Source organism: Bombina bombina, chromosome 1 (assembly GCF_027579735.1).
Source record: "Bombina bombina isolate aBomBom1 chromosome 1, aBomBom1.pri, whole genome shotgun sequence".
Lineage (NCBI taxonomy): Eukaryota > Metazoa > Chordata > Amphibia > Anura > Bombinatoridae > Bombina > Bombina bombina.
Genome location: NC_069499.1, coordinates 1,026,367,213 through 1,026,386,993, shown reverse-complemented (window position 1 = coordinate 1,026,386,993; position 19,781 = coordinate 1,026,367,213). Strand labels below are relative to the sequence as shown.

At 39.3% G+C, this 19,781-nt stretch overlaps 1 protein-coding gene across 1 annotated transcript in view; it reads left to right on the top strand.

The window, feature by feature from the left end:
- Window positions 1-19,781, top strand: part of LOC128662634 (BPI fold-containing family B member 4-like) — a 123,200-nt gene that overhangs the window by 72,638 nt on the left and 30,781 nt on the right. The window contains exons 10-11 of the mRNA XM_053716498.1: window positions 17,167-17,337; window positions 18,432-18,499. Coding sequence (XP_053572473.1) covers window positions 17,167-17,337; window positions 18,432-18,499 — 239 coding nt within the window. The remainder of the gene's footprint in view (window positions 1-17,166; window positions 17,338-18,431; window positions 18,500-19,781) is intronic.

The following is a 19,781-nucleotide window of genomic DNA, read 5'->3' as shown; positions in this document are numbered from 1 at the left end:
ATCGGATGGCCATGTAAAGTTATTGCAGGATGCCTCCATATCGAGGCATCACTGCAATAACCGGAAAGCAGCTGGAAGCGAGCAGGATCGCTTCCAGCTGCTTTCCACACCGAGGACGTGCAGGGTACGTCCTCAGGCATTAACTGCCTTTTTTTTGACGACGTACCCTGCACGTCCTCGGTCATTAAGGGGTTAAAGAACAACTTCTTTCCTGTATAAAAGAATGAACAAGATCACAGATATAAACAATCAGCAATATAAACTGAACAGCGCCATCTACAGCATTAATGTTGTTCATACATATGGTATAGTACATGCTGTTGTATTTCCCAACATCCCTTCTCAACGGCATGTACGTAATTACACTACATTCAGTTTCTTTTGAAGAAAACAATGCCGTTCCTTTGGCAACAGCTTTGTGAGTGCGTCTGCAGTCATCTCTTCTGATGGGCAGTATTGAATGACAATAATACCTTGTTCTTGCATGTCCCTGAGTAAATGATATTTTACATCAATGTGCTTGGTTCGAGGATTCACTCTTTCTGATTGTGTCAACTTTATATACCCTTGGTTGTCTTCAAGAATTGGTATGGGTTTAGACACATCCAGTCCCATGTCTTGAAAAAGTTGACAAATCCAAATTGCTTCTTGACATGCATGTGCTGCTGCTATATATTCTGCTTCCGTTGAAGAGAGTGCAACAGTTGCTTGTTTTCGACTGGACCAACTTATTGTTCCTTCTCCATACTGGAAGATGTAACCACTTGTAGATTTGCGGTCAGTGGTATCTCCGGCCCAATCAGCATCAACATATCCAATTAGTTTTGGGTTTGATGTTGCTGGCAGTCGCAGCTTCATCCGAATTGTTCCTTTTAGGTACTGTATCACCCTCTTTACTGCATTCCAGTCGAGTTGACATGGTGTCGCAACTTTTCTACAGAGTATACCTATTGCTGCGGCAATGTCTGGTCTTGTCACGGTGGTAATGTATAGCAATTTTCCAATTGCCCTGCGGTAATTGTCATTATTGGGTAACAAGTTTTCTATTCCGTTGTTTTTCAGGTAATCTCGTTCCATAGGTGTTTTCACCTCTTTTGCATCTTGCATGTGAAATTGCTCTAATATTTCTGTAATTTTCTGACTTTGGTTAAGAAGATAGCTTCAATCCTCTTCCCTTTCTATTTGGATTCCTAAATAATGAGTTATGTTCCCTAGTTCTTTAATCTCAAAGTTCTGTTTTAATATATGAACTATTTGGTCACAGTCCCCTTCTTGTTCAAAAAAAGTTATGATGTCATCAACATAAATTAGGATGTATATCCATTTGTTTTCTTGATGCCTTGAATATAGACATGGATCTGCTTTGCTTCTTGAGAATCCTTGTTTCATGAGTACTTCATTCACTTTTCAATTCAACATTCTCGCAGCTTGCTTTAGTCCATAGATGCTCTTTTGAAGTTTGCATACAAGGTTCTGTTCCCTCTCAAATCCAGGTGGCTGTTCCATGTAGAGATCCTTCTTGATGTCTCCATATAGGAAAGCAGTTTTGACGTCCAGGTGCCTCACTTGCATTCCCTTTCCGGCTGCAATGCTAAGGAGCGCTCTGATGGTGGAGTGTTTTACAACTGGAGCAAAAGTTTCATCATAATCTTCTCCAAATTTCTGTGAGTATCCCTTTGCAACTAATCTTGCCTTGTATCTGTGGATATTTCCTTCTGCATCGTATTTTACTTTAAAAGTCCATTTGCTTCCTATAGCTTTGCGACCGGGGGGAGCTTAGTGAGTGTCCAGGTTTTATTTTCCTGAAGTGATTTTATTTCTTCTTCGGCTGCTTTTCTCCATTGGTTGGCTTCCCTTTTTGGCAATTTTTCTATATCTTCCCAGGATGTTGGTTCGAGTGTTTCATGTGTCTTAGCGATGTATGACAGCTTGCGGGGTGGTATACCTTTCATCACCCGAGTCGATTTTCTGATTTCTGGTTGTTCAGTGAGTTCTATTGGATTGTGAGTAGCTGTTTTTTCTATTGTGAGCTCCACTTCTTGCTCTGTCTCCTGTACAGCTTCACTTTGGTCAGCATCTCTTGCTGATTCAATGGAGAGGTTCTCTTTATGGCTTTCGAGGGACATTTTTTCTGATGTTTGACTTTCATCGAAATAAACACTGCGACTTATTGTGATCTTGTTGGTCTTTGGATGAAGAATTCTATAGCCTTTACTTTATTCACTGTAGCCCATAAGAATGCCTTCTATGGCTGTGTTCTCTAATTTGGAGCGTTTCTCACTTGGAACATGGGCATATGCTTTACATCCAAACACTCCAATATGCCCCATACTAGGTTTTGATCCATTCCACATTTCATATGGGGTACTCTCAATAGTTTTTGATGGTAGCCTGTTCTGTAAGTATGTTGCAGTCATTATTGCTTCACCCCAGTACTGGCTAGGTAAATTGGCGTCTGAAAGCATGCATCTTGCCATTTCTATAAGGGTGCGATTTTTCCTTTCTGCAACACCATTTTGCTCAGGAGTGTATGGTACAGTTGTTTGGTGTATAATGCCTTGTTTCTTCATGTATGACTCCACTTCCTTACTCATATATTCCCCTCCGTTGTTGGTACGTATTGTTCCTGGTTTCCGTTGAAATTTATTGCTGAATGTAGCTATAAATTCTTGAAGTTTCTCTGATGTCTCACTTTTGTGCTTCATCAGATATGTTGTTGTGTACCTGGAATAATCGTCAATGAAAGTCAGTAAATATCTGTTCACGCCGGGTGTGGGGGTTTTCATTGGTCCACACACATCACTGTGTATGAGTTCCATGGGGTGAGTGGTTTTTCTTTGACTGGCTTGTGGAAGTGGGGTACGTGTGGCCTTTGCTTTGATACAACATGTGCACTTCATGAGCATGTCACAAGGCAAAATTATCATGTCTTCTGATAAACCTTCCTTTGCAAGTTCCTTTATGGCCTCTGGGTTTCGATGCCCTAATCGCCTGTGCCACAGGTGGATACATTTGTTGTGTGGATTATGAATGGCTGTTTTGGCATGCTTCCTTTCAGTGATAAGTTTGTACAGGTGTTCGTTCAATCTTCCTTTTGCTAGGATTTGTTTCCTGTTTCGAATTGTGCATTCATTGCTTTGGAACTGAACTGTGAGTCCATTGTTAGCAAGAGTTTTCACTGATAGGAGGCTTCCTTCTAAACTTGGGTCGTACAGAACATTCTTTACTAGAATGCTTTGCTTACCTCCTGATGGTGTGATGCAAGTCAGGAACCCTTGACCATTACCTTCAGCTGTAATACTTTTCCCATTTGCTAGGAAGACTTTATCTTTAGTATTGAAATCAATTTCTGTGAAGAATGTCTCATCACTTGTCATGTGACTAGTTGCCCCTGAGTCAATGCACCATCCGTGTGGTGTACTATTCTGAGTCACTTTAAAACTGCCGCTCAATGATGCAGCTGCAGTTTGCTTTGTGGCTGCCTTAGCTCTTTCTCTTGTAGGTCTTTCTAACCTACGCTGTTCAGCTTTCCAGATTGAGCAGTTCTTTTTCAGGTGACCGACCTTTTTGCAGCGAAAACACACTCTGGTTTCTCTGTTTTCTTTTGTGCCTTCTTGCGCCTTCAGAGCTACCTCTGATCTCTCATTTTCTTCACTATGCATGTTTTCCTTTCTTCTATTATATTCATCAATTAGTTTTCCCTTAGCATATTCTAGTGTTAGTTCTTGTTCAGGTTTGGTTTCTAGAGCATTGATAAGGGCACTATATGACTCTGGAAGGCTGCATAGTAACAATGCTACTATATGATTGTCTTTAATTTCTTCTCCAATTGCTCATAGCTGTTCCACAATCTCTAGCATAGCATTCACATGTTCACACATTTCCTGGCCTTTTTCCAGCCTCATCTTATATAGTTTGCGCAGCAAATATAGTTTACTATTTAAGTTTGAACTCTCATGCAGTTTTTGTAGTGCAGTCCACATACCTTTAGCTGTGTTTTCTTTTCTTATGTGAATGAGTTGATCATCCTCCACTAACAGGCTTATAACTGCTTTTGCTTGCCTGTTTTTCTTGTCCCATTCCCCTGGATTATCAGTGGGTCTGTTTGTATCCAGCACCTCCCATAAATCATCTTTGGAGAACAGCATTTCAAGCTTAAACTTCCACAGCTGGTAGTTGGTATTGTTTACCTTCACTATTGCATATTTCACATCTGAACCACTTGCCATCTTTCAGTAATTTGGATGCAGCTCTTGTTTCCTCACACAGTATTTGCTTGGATCATAGATGCAACACTTACTGACTTGTAGTTTTTGTTTTTTTTCAGTGTCTGGGCCCATAACCTGTTGGTGTATGTATCAAAAAGACACTGGAAGCTTTTAAAGAAAACTGCATTAGGCTTTACTTGTACAGATGCATCAGCAATATTTAGAACATACCAAAAGACTTGTAAAACGATAGTCTGCACACACAGAGGAGGAAAAACACAAAAGAGATTAAAGAACAACTTCCTTCCTGTATAAAAGAATGAACAAGATCACAGATATAAACAATCAGCAATATAAACTGAACAGCGCCATCTACAGCATTAATGTTGTTCATACATATGGTATAGTACATGCTGTTGTATTTCCCAACATCGGCATGTGTATTACAAGTTGAAAATAAAAATGAATCTCTCACATGCTAACCTGACGAGCGCAAAAAGCTGAAGTTATAATATTGCAAATTTGTTAACTGAAGCACCATAGAGTTCAAGGGAGTGTAAAAAGCTGAGAAAAATACTTACCCGCTTACCCCAATCATCATAAGAGACCTACTTTAATAACCACTAAAACACCACATAGCCCATCGCAAAGTACCCCACTACACTATTAACCCTAAACCGCCACACCCCCAGGTTCCAAAGTACCAGCTACACTATTAACCCCTAAACTGCCACACTCCCACATCACAAAGTACCCCTTTATGCTATTCACCCCTAAACCACCACACCCCCAGATTGTAAAGTACCTGCAACACTATTAACCCATAAACCATCTCACCCCTACATAGCAAAGTACCCCCCACACAATCAACTCCTAAAACATCACAACCCCATTGCAAAGTACCCACTAACCTCTAAACCCCCTAACCAGCTATCCACCAACACCACTAACCTAACACCCCTTAAGCTACCAACAAATAAAAATCTATCATTGCATAAAAAGATAAAAAACTAAAATTACATAAAAAACCCTAACATTACATAAAAAGCTAACATTATTGATAATTAAAAAACCACGATTACACAAAAAAAAGATAGGCTTTTATTTTTTTTTGGGGGGTGTTACTTGTATTATAAGTCCTATCACTATAGTTTATTTTAATGTTAGTATAGTGTTTTTTATTTTGGGGTGTTTTTTTTAAGTGGGGCTTTAGTTTTAAATAGGCATAACCCTAAGGTTTGTTTGTTTTTCTTTTTTTTGTAATGGTAGGGTTTTTTTTTGTAATGCTAGTTTTTTGTGTTTTTTTTCAGGTTAAGCTAGTTTTTTGGGGGTAACTTAGGGGACGTTAGGTTAGGGGGTTAGCTGGTTAGGGGTTTTAGATATTAGTGGGTATTTTGCGATTTTCTTTTGGTAACTTATGGGTTATTAGTTTAGGGGTGTAAGGGGGGTTAGCTTTTTAGGGGGTTTAGAGGTTAGTGGGTACTTTGCAATGGGGGTTGTGGCAGTTTAGGAGTTAACAGTGTAGAGGGGTACTTTGCGATGTGGGTTGAGGCGGTTTAGGAATAGTGTAGTGATACTTTGCAGTGTGGGGGTGTGGCAATTTAAGGGTTAAAAGTGTAAAGGTTACTTTAAGATGTGGGGGTGTGGTGGTTAAGGGGTTACTAGTGTAGTGGAGTACTTGTCATTGGGAGTGTGGCGGTTATACCCTTTTGGACAGTATACCAACTATACTACATGCATACAGCAGTAGCATACATATTCTCATTGTTCATCTGGTGAACAAATGACAAGAGGCATATATGTTGCTGCTCCCGATGCTATCTAGGTATGCTTATAAAAAAAAGAATACCAAGAGGACAAAGCAAATTAAATAATAGAAGTAAATTGGAAATTTGTTCAAAATTGTATGTTCTTTCTGAATCATGAAAGTTTAATTTAAACTTTACTGTTTCTTTAAAGGGACAGTTTAGTCAAAATAAAACTTTCATGATTAAGATATGGGGGGCCTAGTTATCAAGCCGTCAACCTCAAATACGCTGGAATTCCGCAGCGTATTTGTGGCGAGGCTGATTCGCCTTAGTTATCAAAGGCTAGAGACCGGCAAAAGTAGAATTTTGTGACGTAAGCTTCGATCCACCAGACTCAGTCCGGCACAGATCGATTCTTACGTCATTCCAGATGTTCCGCACACAAGTGCGGCACAATCTGACTACTTTTGCTAGTTATCAAAAAACTAGCAGGTACGCTCGGCACTTTTCCGGCCCAGCGTACATGGTTTTCAATCCGCCGCCCTGGAGGTGGCGGATCCCATAGGAATCAATGACCATAGCGAAAGTACAAGTTATTGATTTCTATGGGAGCTGTCTACACCTAACACCCTAACATATACCCCGAGTCTAAACACCCCTTATCTGCCCCCCCTACACCGCTGCAACTAAATAAAGTTATTACCCCCTAAACCGCCACTCCCGGAGCCCACCGCAAGCTACTCTATACATATTAACCGCTAAACCGCCGCTCCCTGACCCCGCCGCAACTATAATAAATGTATTAACCCATAAACCACCGCTCCCAGACACTGCCGCAACCTACATTATACCTAGTAACCCATATCCTGCCCCCCTATACCGCCGCCCTCTATAATAAAGTTATTAACCCCTATCCTGCTGATCCCGCACCTCGCCGCAACTAAATAAATAGTTTAACCCCTAAACCGCCGCTCCTGGACCCTGCCGCAACCTATATTAAATTTATTAACCCCTAATCTGCCCCCCCTACACCGTTGCCACCTATAATACAGGGAGTGCAGAATTATTAGGCAAATGAGTATTTTGACCACATGATCCTCTTTATGCATGTTGTCTTACTCCAAGCTGTATAGGCTCGAAAGCCTACTACCAATTAAGCATATTAGGTAATGTGCATCTCTGTAATGAGAAGGGGCGTGGTCTAATGACATCAACACCCTATATCAGGTGTGCATAATTATTAGGCAACTTTCCTTTGGCAAAATGGGTCAAAAGAAGGACTTGACAGGCTCAGAAAAGTCACAAATAGTGAGATATCTTGCAGAGGGATGCAGCACTCTTAAAATTCCAAAGCTTCTGAAGCGTGATCATCGAACAATCAAGCGTTTCATTCAAAATAGTCACTTGCCACCAGTTTGGCCATATTTCAGAGCTGCAACATCACTGGAGTGCCCAAAAGCACAAGGTGTGCAATACTCAGAGACATGGCCAAGGTAAGAAAGGCTGAAAGACGACCACCACTGAACAAGACACACAAGCTGAAACGTCAAGACTGGGCCAAGAAATATCTCAAGACTGATTTTTCTAAGGTTTTATGGACTGATGAAATGAGAGTGAGTCTTGATGGGCCAGATGGATGGACCCGTGGCTGGATTGGTAAAGGGCAGAGAGCTCCAGTCCGACTCAGACGCCAGCAAGGTGGAGGTGGAGTACTGGTTTGGGCTGGTATCATCAAAGATGAGCTTGTGGGGCCTTTTCGGGTTGAGGATGGAGTCAAGATCAACTCCCAGTCCTACTGCCAGTTTCTGGAAGACACCTTCTTCAAGCAGTGGTACAGGAAGAAGTCTGCATCCTTCAAGAAAAACATGATTTTCATGCAGGACAATGCTCCATCACATGCGTCCAAGTACTCCACAGCATGGCTGGCAAGAAAGGGTATAAAAGAAGAAAATCTAATGACATGGCCTCCTTGTTCACCTGATCTGAACCCCATTGAGAACCTGTGGTCCATCATCAAATGTGAGATTTACAAGGAGGGAAAACAGTACACCTCTCTGAACAGTGTCTGGGAGGCTGTGGTTGCTGCTGCACGCAATGTTGATGGTGAACAGATCAAAACACTGACAGAATCCATGGATGGCAGGCTTTTGAGTGTCCTTGCAAAGAAAGGTGGCTATATTGGTCACTGATTTGTTTTTGTTTTGTTTTTGAATGTCAGAAATGTATATTTGTGAATGTTGAGATGTTATATTGGTTTCACTGGTAAAAATAAATAATTGAAATGGGTATATATTTGTTTTTTGTTAAGTTGCCTAATAATTATGCACAGTAATAGTCACCTGCACACACAGATATCCCCCTAAAATAGCTATAACTAAAAACAAACCAAAAACTACTTCCAAAACTATTCAGCTTTGATATTAATGAGTTTTTTGGGTTCATTGAGAACATGGTTGTTGTTCAATAATAAAATTAATCCTCAAAAATACAACTTGCCTAATAATTCTGCACTCCCTGTACATTTATTAACCCCTATCCTGCCCCCCACTACACCGCCGCCACTGTAATAAATTTATTAACCCCTAAACCTAAGTCTAACACTAACCCTAACCCCCCTAACTTAAATATTAATTAAATAAATCTAAATAATATTTCTATTATTAATTAAATTAATCCTATTTAAAACTAAATACTTACCTTTAAAATAAACCAATTGGCTGATTCAATCAGCCAATCAGATTTTTCCTACCTTAATTCCGATTGGCTGATAGAATCCTATCAGCCAATTGGAATTGAAGGGACGCCATCTTGGATGACGTCCCTTAAAGGAGCCTTCATTCGTCGGTAGTCCGTCGGTAAAGAAGGATGTTCCGCGTCGGAGGGATGAAGATTGAAGATTGAAGACCCCGCTTGGAAGATGACATCCCCCGGATAGAAGACTTCTTCAGTGCCTCTTGGAAGATGACATCGCCCGGATGGAAGACTTCTTCAGCGCCGACTGGAGGATCCCTTCATCAGATGGAAGATTTCTTCAGCGCCCCTTGGAGGATAACTTCTGCCGCTCCGGATCTCCTCTTCAGTTCCATCGCTGCTCGGCTGAGTGAAGACGACTCAAGGTAGGATGATCTTCAGGGGATTAGTGTTAGGTTATTTTAAGGGGGGTTTGGGTTAGATTAGGGGTATGTGGGTGGTGGGTTTTAATGTTGGGGGGGTTGTATTTTTCTTTTACAGGCAAAAGAGCTGAATTCTTTGGGGCATGCCCCACAAAAGGCCCTTTTAAGGGCTGGTAAGGTAAAAGAGCTTTGAACTTTTTTAATTTAGAATAGGGTAGGGCATTTTTTTATTTTGGGGGGGGTTGTTATTTTATTAGGGGGCTTAGATTAGGTGTAAGTAGCTTAAAATTGTTGTAATATTTTTAAAATGTTTGTATCTTATTTTTTTTATTTTTTGTAACTTAGCTTTTTTATTTTTTGTACTTTAGTTAGTTTATGTAATTGTATTTAATTGTAGTTATTTGTAGTTAATTTATTTAATTAACTTAATGATAGTGTAGTGTTAGGTTTAATTGTAACTTAGGTTAGGATTTATTTTACAGGTAATTTTGTATTTCTTTTAGCTAGGTAGTTATTAAATAGTTAATAACTATTTAATAACTATTCTAACTAGCTAAAATAAATACAAAGTTACCTGTAAAATAAATATAAATCCTAAAATAGCTACAATGTAATTATTAATTACATTGTAGCTATCTTAGGGTTTATTTTACAGGTAAGTATTTAGTTTTAAATAGGAATAATTTATTAAAGTATAGTGTAATGGTAGGTGTAATTGTAACTTAGGTTAGTTTTTATTTTACAGGTAAATTTCTCTTTATTTTAGCTAGGTAAGCTATTAAATAGTTAATAACTATTTAATAGCTATTGTACCTGGTTAAAATAAATTGAAAGTTGCCTGTAAAATAAATATAAATCCTAACATAGCTACAATATAATTATTATTTATATTGTAGCTATATTAGGGTTTATTTTAAAGGTAAGTATTTAGTTTTAAATAGGATTAATTTAGTTCATAATAGAAATATTATTTAGATTTATTTAATTAATATTTAAGTTAGGGGGTGTTAGGGTTAGTGTTAGACTTAGGTTTAGGGGTTAATAAATTTATTACAGTGGCGGCGGTGTAGGGGTTAATAAATTTATTATAGGTGGCGACGGTGTAGGGGGGGCAGATTAGAGGTTAATAAGTTTAATATAGGTTGCAGCGGGGTCAGGGAGCGGCGGTTTAGGGGTTAAACTATTTATTTAGTTGCGGCGAGGTGCTGGATCAGCAGGATAGGGGTTAATAACTTTATTATAGAGGGCGACGGTATAGGGGGGGGCAGGATAGGGGTTACTAAGTAGAATGTAGGTTGCGGCGGTGTCCGGGAGCGGCGGTTTAGGGGTTAATACATTTATAAGTGTTGCGGCGGGGTCTAGGAGCGGCGGTTTAGGGGTTACTAACTTTATTTAGTTGTGGGGGGCTCCGGGGGGCGCCGGTATAGGGGGTAGAACAGTGTAGTTTAGTGTGGGTGCTTAGTGACAGGCTAGCAAGGAAGCTGTAAAAAAGCTGAAGAGCAGCAAGATCGGATGAGTGATAACTCTCACAATCCGCTGCTCATCGCCCCGTACTTGGTGCGTGGCTTTTTGACATCTTTTTTGATAACTTAGGTGAATTTTTGCAGGTCCGCGGCGGCGGCGATGTGAGGCGAGCTTAGGCGGGCGTATTGGGCCGGCGAAGGCAGGAAAAGTAGACGCGTTGATAACTACCCCCCATGGCATGCAATTTTAAACAACAGTCCAATTTTCTTATACAATCACATTTGCTTTGTTCGCTTGTATTTCTTTGTTTAAAACTAAATAATGTAGGCTCATATGCTAATTTAAAAGCCCTTGAAGGTTGCGTCTTATCTCAGTGCATTTTGACAGTTTTTCCCAGCTAGACAGCACTAATTCATGTTTGCCTTATAGATAACATTGTGCTCACCCCCAGCACTGATTGGCTAAAATGCAAGTGTATTAAGTAGAAAAGAAAGAAGCATTATATGGCACACATATATAAAGAGTGGTTACTAAAAATCATTAGATTGGAAAAGGGGTCAAACACTTAATAAATTTTATTAAAATAAATGGACATTGCCATCACTTATAAAAAATATTTATTAAAACACAAAAATACAGGGCTGCCCCCCTACACATATAACTTGTGAGCACTATAAAATGCAAGGAACCACACTATAATGTAGAAATTGCAGGAACAGCATATAGCTGGTAATGATCCCCCACCAAACAGGATACTGCAATTACCAACGGTCCCTATTATGTTAGAGTGGCCACCAGGCTTAACTAGTTAATTGTAGTACCCCAGGAGTATTTCCGTGCTATTTCCTATTATAAAAAATACAATGAATACAAATGTTCCTATTCGCCAATTAAGGACAACAATTTATAGAGTATTCCACATATGTAGGGAGGCAGTGCGAACAGGCAGCTGTTTAAATTATTTTTAATTGTATCAGAAAATGAATGTTTGCTTGCAACAAACACTGTTGTATTAATAGTTATTGGCTGATAGGGACACTTGAAAAAAATGAATTAGGTCTATTTAGCATAGGAGAATTTTTTTTTTAATTACATTTTATAATCTCCAGTTCTAAATGCAACAAATATGTGTTGTTGGTTTTTGTTTTTTGTGGGGGTTTTTTGTGTACTAAATATGTATAGTATGAACAATATTTCTAAAAAATAAAATATGAAGGAAATATGTGTATGAACTATATTTATGAAGTATAGATATTATGCAGTTGGCACAGTCCGGGTCTAAAAAAAAAAATAATAATAATGGGACAGTGCCACAAACACTCCCATAGATGCCTTCTATGTCCTTAAAACACAGTGGGCAATTGTTAGGAGTAATGTGATAGGGACAATGCTCCTCAAGCATAAAAAAAACCCAAATGATTTAAAAGTAGCACAAAAAAGTTTGTTTTAATTAATATATTCTAAATTATACGGTACAAAGTCACTGTATATATAACACCTAGCTCCTTCAAGTGGCCATAAGTGATTATGACAGGCATAGCTAAAGGATAAATTGAATATGTGATCATATGGTTGATGACCTACATTTGATAAAGTTGGAATAATACTCTAGTGCAGTAATAATCCGATGCACAGTAACCATTAGAGCAAAGAGCATATAAACAAACTGTTACACTGCAGTTCATCACACAGGTGTGAATGAGTGACGATAAGATGACAGTAACTGAAATAATGCCATTCATAACACAGTCTATTTCTATTGGACAGTTTGGATTTTGAAATAAAAATAAAACAATCTGCTCCAGTTATTTTATCATGAAACTATTATTATTATAACTAACTAGTCGATAAGCCTGCCCTGCAGTCTAATTTTTGTTTAAACTACAGATTTAGAAACAACCTATTTTGTAACTCTTCTTTTATATAAATAAGTGGGAAAGCCTGGCTAGAGGGCAGTCTTTTGTGGTGACGGAACCACCCTGCCATTTTCGGAAGGGCGGTTTATTAGGTCCATTTTTGAAATCCACCTGGATCCACTGCATCCAGGTAGATTCTTTCATCACCCTGCCATCCAGGTGGATTATTTCACCACCCCTTTTGCTCTCTATCCCCCCCCCCCCTTTCTTTTGCTCTCTCTCCCTCCCCCCTCTCTTTTGCTCTTTCTCCCCCTCTCTTTTTCTCTCTCTCCCCCTCTCTTTTTGCTCTCCCTCTCCCCTCTCTTTTGTGCTCTCTCTCCCCTCTATTTTGCTCTCTCCCCCTCTCTTTTGCTCTCTCTCCCCTCTCTTTTGCTCTCTCTCCAGCTCTCATTTGCTCTCTCTCTCCCCTCTCTTTTGCTCTCCCCTCTCGTTTGTTTTTGCTCTCCCTCTCTCTCTCTCCCCCTCTCTTTTGCGCTCTCTCTCCCCCTCTCTTTTGCACTCTCTCCCCCTCTCTTTTGGACTCTCTCTATCCGCTCTCTTTTGCTCTCTCTCTCCCCCTCTATTTTGCTCTTTCTCTCCCCCTCTCTTTTGCTCTCTCTCTCCCCCTCTATTTTGCTCTTTCTCTCCCCCTCTCTTTTGCACTCTCTCTCCCCCTCTTTTTTGCTCACTGATCGCGCTCCAGCTCCATATGTGGCAGATGCCTCAAGCTTCAGAAGCTCCACCTCTCAGCTGTTATGTTACAGCTGAGAGTTGGAGCTCCGGTCCTGAAGCTGTCTGTTGCCGCGAGGCGGCTGCATGCGCATCCAACATTCCTTTGAGGATCCATGCGCAACTGCTGACAGCGACGGACATTACAAACTCAATAATAGTATAGATGTACTCAGCTGCTCACAGCAGATATGAGACACAAAGATGCCAAAGTTCTACTCTTGGATAGAACAAAATACATAATAGTGTAGTAAACCAAAATCATCCAAATTACTGAAGATACAAATGTATTTTGTGACAATATATTGTAGGTCTTTCTAAGCTGCTGTGATTTACTATCGCTTTATTGCTTCTATTTTCTGCTAACTTAGTCTAACAAACATATTTATTGATTTAAAGCCTCTGTTAATCCCCAATGCTTCAAAGCATCCGGCGCCCCTGACCAGCTCCGCACTTGTAGTTCTCCCCCAGTTAAGTTTATCAAATACAATTGCAGCATGCAACATTAAAAATGTATCTTGCATGCTGCAATAATATTTGATAAACTTAACCGAATGGATGAATTACTTACCGTCTGTCTCTACTCAAGTGTTTACATTCATATCCTCACTTGTGCCGCATGTAAACTTCTTTCCTGGCTTCTTCCTGCTCTTGCCTGAGGTAGCTGGTGCTGCTCCGCCTTTTCCTCTAAGTCCGGGCCTGTACCAGCGCTGATTGGTGCCAAGCCCAAGATGCAGCTATGAGAGTTTCCTCAAATGGGGGCTTGTTTGCCACACTGAGCTGCAGCCACTCAGTAGGTGACAATGGCACTCTCAGCTCAAAAGCAAATAGTAATCATGTAGCGCAATGGAGAGGAGCCGATCTGCTCAATTCCTCTCTACATAGCATAATATGGAGAAAAAATAAATATTTGTTTTTATTTACAAGCATTAATGATTTTGCTTCATATGAGAGGTGAGGCACTGCCAAGAGAAGGGCACTGGAGAGAAGGGTGGGCCAGGACTCCGCTCCATAGTTTACATTTAGCTGAAAGGGAGGAATCAGGAAGCGATTGATCCCCCCTGTAAATTATCAAGACGTTTAATTAGTTATCCAGCTGCTACGTTGAGAGTGTGTGAGAGAGAGAGAAAGAGAGAGAGAGAGTGTCCAGAATTATTCACTTGCAGAGAAGCACATTACAGTTAAGCTGAGAAAACTGCTAAAAGTTAGGTCAGAAAATACTGCATTTTTTGATAGTTTAATTTACCTTGGTTTAGTAAGAGCTAAAAACTTTGTTAGCAAGAGCTCAAACGGAGCTAGGTTTTTGTTTGTAGGATTCAGTGTTAAATTGTTGCAAACAAACATTGCTGTAATCTGCATTTGTAGAGCAAAATAAAATGGACTGTTAAAATGTATCAAGACTGTGTTGTTTATATCCTAGAGCACTGGCTTTAATACCCCAGGCCTCCCTAACAATACACATTTTGAGGATATCTGAACTAGAGCACAGGTGAAATAATACACACAAACATAGACACAAACATAAATTCAGATTCATAAAAGTGAGAAAAATAAATATATAACTCTCTAAGGGGCCCATTTATCAAAGGGCTTGCGGACCTGATCCGACACTGCGGATCAGGTCCGCAAGACCTCGCTAAATGCGGAGAGCAATACGCTCTCCGCATTTAACATTGCACCAGCAGCTCACAAGAGCTGCTGGTGCAACGCCGCCCCCTGCTGACTCGCGTCCAATCGGCCGCCAGCAGGGAGGTGTCAATCAACCCAATCGTATTCGATCGGGTTGATTTCCGGCGATTTCTGTCCGCCTGCTCTGAGCAGGCGGACAGGGTTATGGAGCAGCGGTCTTTAGACCGCTGCTTCATAACTTGTGTTTCTGGCGAGTCTGAAGACTCGCCATAAACACGGCCCTTCAAGCTCCATACGGAGCTTGATAAATGGGCCTGTAAGTCTTCATCCAAGGGCACAAAACAATGAAAAAATGAAAGTTGGCAAATTGTTGTTTTAAATGCAACATCACAAAGATCATGCCACCCTTATGTTGCTATCAATGTTATTGAATGAAGCTTTTTAAGTACCATTACAAAAAGAACATGTAAATGAATCTGCATTGCACTGTAATGCTTCTGCAATAATTACACATCTTTTAGATTAATTCATTTCCTACAGCCACAGTACATCATTATTATCTACAAACACAATATTTGAGCTCTGGCTTTCTCTAGATATTTACTCAGATTGTTGTAAGTGTAATAACATTTAGTTAGAATTTCCAATGACAGCAGATTTTTTCAGACAAATTTCCATTTTCTATTAATATCCTGTCTCCTATGTGGCCAGACTGTTAGCCGACCGACATTTGGCCGACAGACATTTGGCAGACGGACATTTGGCCAACGCATAATAGTCCGATACACAAGTGGCTGTCAGATAACAGTCCGGCCACGAAATAGGTAGATAGATTTGATAGATTAGAAAGATAAATAGATGCAATAGATAGATAAAGTCGATAGATATATAAATTTGATAAATAGATTCAATAGATAGATATATAAATAGATAGAATCAATATATATATATATATATATATATATATATAGATAGATAATTGCACAGACAGAGAATTACAAGATGTGCTGGTTGGGACCCATGGTGAGGTTCTCAGAGGCAGTTGTGGCGCCTGAGGCTCTGATTAGAACAGAGCACTCCAGAGCGTATTTGCCCTTGGCCAAAGTCGGAACATGCTTCGGCGTTCTGTCCGTCGGCATTTTGTCAGAGCACCGTCTCCTATATCATAGGATAGCAGTCAATCACAAGCTGTGAAATATTTGTTTTCAACAAAGGATTAAAGGGAACCACAACTTTTTCTGTTCATCCAAAATAAACTGACTTTAATTCTGTATGCAGTCTTTATCTTATCACATTCTGTGGTATTTAAAAGCTTTACAATTTAAACGTTGATCTGCAGCATTGAATTTGCTATGTATGCTGCCATCTTGTAACATACGTTCCACAACACTGTGTGACATGATGCACACAGCACCAGCTATTACTAAATCATAGTGAGCCCTGCAGTGTCTGAGAAGAACGACATCAGGCACTGTTGAGTTTATAAATAGCACGAGCAGGGAAGGAAGTGTGAGGGGGAGAAGAGGGGGAGAGGGAGGAACAGGGGGAAGAAAGAACGCTGCATAAAAATTTTAACAAGAGACATTTGCATTTATCTACCTTACATATGTTCCTCCAGAGCCTTTCTTCCCCCTGTGCCTCCCTATCCACCTCTCCTCCCCCCTCACACTTCCTTCCCTGCTCGTGCTATTTATAAACATAACAGTGCCTGAAGCCGTTCTTCTCAGACAATGCAGGGCTCACTATGATTTAGTAATTGCTGGTGCTGTGTGCATCACGTGACCCACTGTTGTGAAACCTACTTTAAAAATGGCAGCAAACATAGCAAATCCAATGCTGCAGTTCAATGTTTAATAATAAAGCTTTTATCCACAGCAGCATGCAGTAAGATGAAAGACTGCATACAGCATTGTGAGCTAGTTTATTTTTGCACAATTTGATCAATTTGAAAATGCTAGCTTAGACTATGTCCAGTAGGTGTTGTGGTTCCCTTTAAGAAAACTGACACATTTGATTTCCATTTGATAATGGAAGTAAATTGTGTGTATATATATATATATATATATATATATATATATATATATATGTGCATGCTTTATCTGGATCAAGAAAGTTTCCTCTGTTACAGTGACAAAGTGTTATATCTCTACCTCACAAAGAACTGTCTCCTATATACATCTTTTGATGTATTTGTAGCATCTTTTAATCCATTCCTTGGTTAGTAACCTAACCTTGCTGATAAACCCTTAATAATTTAAGCTAGCATAACATAAAATAACAAATACTTAGATGATTTAAACATAATATTAACCAGCAAATATATTGATAAACATTACAAAAAATATAATTGTTTGTTTTAAATTATTATTTTTTAATGCAGGTTGCCCAAATATATAAAGAAGTAAAGCCACTTGTTCTCAAAATCACTGTTCCTGCTGCACCTGTGGTCTCACTGCAAAAAAACCGTGGCGTTGTGACGATGTTTGTCAAATCCGAAGTGTTTGCTGTTACTTCACCCACTTCACGGACATCTCTTTGTGTTCTGGGTGTTGTAAGTAAAAGTCCAATATGACATCAATGACATTTCTATACTTTTGTATTGTGTGTACCAAAGGTAAAGGTCTTAGATATTTAAAGGATCTCTTCCTTACATGCCAAACTACCCATTGAAATTCAACAGTAAAACCTGTTAGTAGTCTTAAGAATATATTTATCTACATAACAAAAAACAAACATTTATACATTCAGCAACAAAATACTGGAAACCTCTATGCTTTATCTATGTACAATTAGAGGTGCTCTCAATTTTGGACATATGTAAAAATCAAATAAAGACATCACTGTCAACATAATTTGTTAATAATACACAATAAGTACTGTAACCCCTCTGCACATTGTATATTTATTTTTTAAATTATATTTTATTTTATTTTTCTTGGTTTTTAAAATACATTGAGAAAAAAATCACCATATATTCTTCTTCTTTTCATAATAATATTAATATCAATATAAATTGGGATCATAATGCTTATATGCTGCCCCTTCTACCTCCTTGTTACCACTTCAAATTGTATTTAACTGCCATTATTGGAAACGGTTAAAGGTCTATTAATAAGTACTCTATGTATTCCAATTATTTTATTTTCTATTTAAAGGGACAGTCAACACCTTATTCATCTTAAAGTCTTACCTTAGATTAAGCTGTTAATAGCCACCTGTATCCCTTTCTATATTATGCAGCTGGAACGGTAAAAAAGTTATTTTTAAATGAATATTGTTTCTGGCCACTTTGAAATGGCTGCCAAGCTCTATCCACTGATGACATCATGATATGGGCTGCATATTGTGCCAAATCACAAAAGGTTCACTAGTTGGATTCAACAGACTGTCAATGCTATTCAACAGAGTGCCTAAATGCAGTCCAGATTGTGATGTCATCAGTGGGCGGAGCTTGGAAGCCATTTTAAAGTCGCCAGAAACAATGTTCATGTTAAAATAACTTTTTAACTTACTGCTGCATGATATAAAAAGGGTGCAAGAGGATATTTGCAGCTTAATGTAAGATAAGACTTCAAGATGACTAAGGTGTAGACTGTTCTTTTAAAGGATATTTTTTTTACTAGCAAATCAAATTTTCTTTTATAGGATGTGCATCTAGGAGCACAGTTTTCTGTCTCAGGTGATAACTTGAAGATTGCTTTGTCAGTGGAAAGGTAAGCCCTCATATGAATGCTAATTGTCTTTCTAATGCTTTAGTCATTTAAATCTTGATTATAGAATATTTTATTGTATTAGTATGATTTCTAACGACCCTTAACCAAATAATTAAAAAAATACTATGGCCCCTAATTTGGCAACTATAATATAGAGCAATACTTTTGTCTTAACATCTAAAAAGATGCTGCTATAATGTTATTTTATTTGAAATGCATCTAAAAAACATGGGCAGAGTTGCATAGGTCATATCTTTTCTTAAAGGGACATTGTTCACTAGATTTGATATTATTTTATATATACACTGATCAGTCACAACATTAAATCCACTGACAGGAGAAGTGAATAACATTGATTATATCATCACAATGTCCCCTGTCAATGGGGTGGGATATATTAGGCAGCAAGTCAGTTCTTGAATTTCATATGTTGGAAGCAGGAAAATGGGCAAGCAAAAAGATCTGAGTGACATTAATAAGGGCCAAATAGTGATGGCTAGATGACTTGGTCAGAGCATCTACAAAATGGCAAGTGTTATGGGGTGTTCCTTGTATGCAGTGGTTAGTACCTACCAAAAGTGGTACAAGGAAGCACAACCAGTGAACCAGCATGAGGGTCATGGAGGCTCAAGGCTTATTGATGCACGTGGTGATTGAAGGCTAGCCCATCTGGTCTGATAACATGAAAGAGCTTCTGTAGCTGAAATTGCTGAAAAAAATAATGCTGGCCATAATAGAAAGGTTTCAGGACACACAGTGCATATGGGACTGCGTACCAGTAGACCAGTCAGAGTTCCCATAATGACCCCTGTCCACAACCTCAAGTGCCTGCAATGGAGAAGGTTGCCGGGTTTAACAAATCACATTTTCTTTTAGATCAGGTGGATGGCCGTGTGTGTGTGTGTGTCAATTACTTGGGGAAGAGATGGCAGCAGTACTCACTATGGGAAGAAGGCAGGCCGGCGGAGGCAGTGTTATGCTCTGGGAAATCTTCTGCTGGGTAACCTTGGGTCCTGGCATTCATGTGAATGTTACTTTGACATGTACCACCTACCTAGAGATTGTTGCATACCATGTACACTTCTTCATGACAACACCACTTCTTCAAGTGGTGTTCCCTGATGAAAGCTGGCATCTTCCAGCAGGATAATGCAAAAATTGTTCAGGAATGGTTTGAAGAACATGACAAAGAGTTCAGGTGTTTGCCTTGGGCTCCAAATTCCCCAGAACTAAATCAGATTGAGCATCTGTGAGATGTGCTGGAAAAACAAATCCAATCCAT